At 47.5% G+C, this 2,361-nt stretch overlaps 1 protein-coding gene across 1 annotated transcript; it reads right to left on the reverse strand.

Annotated features, from left to right (window-relative positions):
• Positions 1–833: 833 nt before the first annotated feature.
• Positions 834–2,105, reverse strand: CHC_T00006267001 (hypothetical protein). Its single transcript, XM_005717890.1, has one exon. The coding sequence runs from the start codon at positions 2,103–2,105 to the stop codon at positions 834–836; it is 1,272 nt and encodes a 423-aa protein (XP_005717947.1).
• Positions 2,106–2,361: the final 256 nt, after the last annotated feature.

Consider the following 2,361-nt stretch of genomic DNA (forward strand, 5'->3'; position numbering starts at 1 on the left):
GAGCGGCAGCCGTGGGCGCAGCTGCTGTTTTAACAGCTCGAAGATATGCCATTAAGGCAAGACCAATGTAGCATTGCTCCTTTTTGCTTTGACATGAGGTGCAACGGTTTGTGATATCCAGGATGGACTTGGTCTTCAGTTGCAGTACCGAATGTAGTTTTCATGTGCATTTCGATGGAAAGTGCGATCGGGTTTGTATCTCTGAGTCCCCAGAGTTCATACACTGCTGGTGTTTCTAATTGAACCCTGTCTGCCCGAGGAGAGGGAGGTGTTTAGTGAATATCTCCCTCGCCTCGACCAGGCTTCTAGATGTAAACACTGTTTACATGATAGAGCTGTAGAACCCTGGCAATGGCGTCAGGATGAAACTTTTCTCGAGCTCACCTTGCAATTATCAGTATAATATCTGAAGTCCTCTAGTAAGTGTCAAGCGAAACTTATTTGCCTACGCCCAGGGCTTGCACGCACTTTGCTGTGATAAAACCTTCGGTGATGCAGCACGTCTGTCGCGAAGTTTGCAACACCGACCTATTACCACGTTTAGAGTACATGAAAGCCAAAGTACATTCAGATGGAAGAGGTAAGCGGAATAGCATCTTGTGCCGGTTGCCTGGGAGTGTCTTTTCTTGTTTCGAAAGCCTACCATCTCATCCTCGTCTGAAGAAACATGCAAGAGTCTCTTACAGACATTGTTTTTTTGTTTATATCCTTAGGTGTGAGACAGAGTTTTGTCGAATGCAGTACTCATTAGCACTACACGTGTACCAGACAATATCTATGGACCAAGAACTCTTAATGACGCCTAAATTCAGTCCACCAAAGAAGAACTCTTCTTACGAGGTCCTGTACGAGTTCGCATCGCACGGAGATGTACATCCAGTACCGGTTGGGTTGACCGCAGAGAATCCTGGTTCGTCAATGGCAATGATCGAGAGTGTCGTTCGTTTTTGCACGTAAACATTGTCTTCGGTCCCCCCCGTCGTGGTGAATTCATTGTTCTGAACAGTAATGCGCTCAACATTTCCGTGGCCCTCATCAGCATCTTGAGTACTGAGAGGATTACACTGATACGCTCCTGTTTCGAAACCACCTGCTGCGTAGCCACCTGCGAGGAAATCGCCGTAGAAACTGCCTTCAGCAAAGTTGTCGACCACCGTTATGTCTTCTGTGATGATGCAGTTCTCAGCTCCCACTTCGTAACCCCATGGTGCGTCGTAGACCTCATTCAGCTGTATTTTAATATCTCGAGCACCATCCACGTAGATGCCAGCCGCCCACGATTCTTCATTTCCGTACGCACTATTCGTCGCTGTGCTCATTCTTCTGACGACATTGTACTCTATAAAACCACCTCGGGCAGCGTCGTCCGGATGCGGACCACTGGCACCCGCTGAAGGCGGTAACGTTCCTTCTCCTCCAATTGCGTCGATAGCGATGTTGTTCACGTCGTGGACGTAGTTGTCATTGATTGCCCACCTATACACGTTTCCGTTAACAACTATGCTTTCACTGGACCCAGTCCGCATGCTATAGACTTCATTCTTTTCTATCAGGACATTTCGAATTGGAGTGGACCCACTACCGTATACAGCAATACCATGGGCATTATCAGTTCCATCAAAGTCGTAAATAGTATTTTCGCGAATGATGACCTTGTTAATGTTTCCGCCGCTTAGAAAAATGCCGTAAACCTCAGACGCAGTGTGCCCACGCAATGAGAGCTTCTCGATGATGACCTGTTTTTTTCCTGAGTAGATACCAATAAACGTGACGGCGCCCGATGAAGTAATAACAGCACCAGTAGAAGAAGTGAGCTTCGTGCGGGAGCGACTGATGGTAATAGAAGAATCAGAAGGATCGCCTTGAATGTCCACAGTGCAATATCCACTTGAACCGACGATACCATTGCATGAGCTAATAGCACTTTGAACCGACTGCCCAGCAGTGACAGTTACGGTCATGCCGGGAAACTTCGATTCCCATGCTGTTCGCGGACGAAGGCTGTCTGAAACTGTTTCAGCCCCCCAAGTTTGACCTTGGGAGAGCGAAACCAGTTGAGACAGTGTCAGGCCGAGAAAGACAACACAACTCAAAGAAAACCCCATGGTCAATTGCTACAGAATTGTTACAGAAATGAGGGCTGCAGAGAAGGAGGGTGTGGTCCGCCAGAACTTTTAAGGGCAACTGATCTCATTCATAACTTTTATACGCAGATCGTCATGAGGTGATTTTATTCCCTGTTGCAGAACTCCCACGTATTCTGTCTGTACTGTACGTGAATTTTATAGTTTTGCTGTAGGAAGGCGCCCGGTTAGACCGCATGGGCGTAATACCACAAGGCGGAATACTGTGACGGGAAAC

The sequence above is a fragment of the Chondrus crispus genome, genomic scaffold, assembly GCF_000350225.1.
Source record: "Chondrus crispus Stackhouse genomic scaffold, scaffold_4, whole genome shotgun sequence".
Lineage (NCBI taxonomy): Eukaryota > Rhodophyta > Florideophyceae > Gigartinales > Gigartinaceae > Chondrus > Chondrus crispus.

Bases quoted from the DNA above. Each gene is read 5' to 3' on its own strand.
- CHC_T00006267001 (XM_005717890.1), bottom strand. From the start codon at position 2,105: ATGGGGTTTTCTTTGAGTTGTGTTGTCTTTCTCGGCCTGACACTGTCT.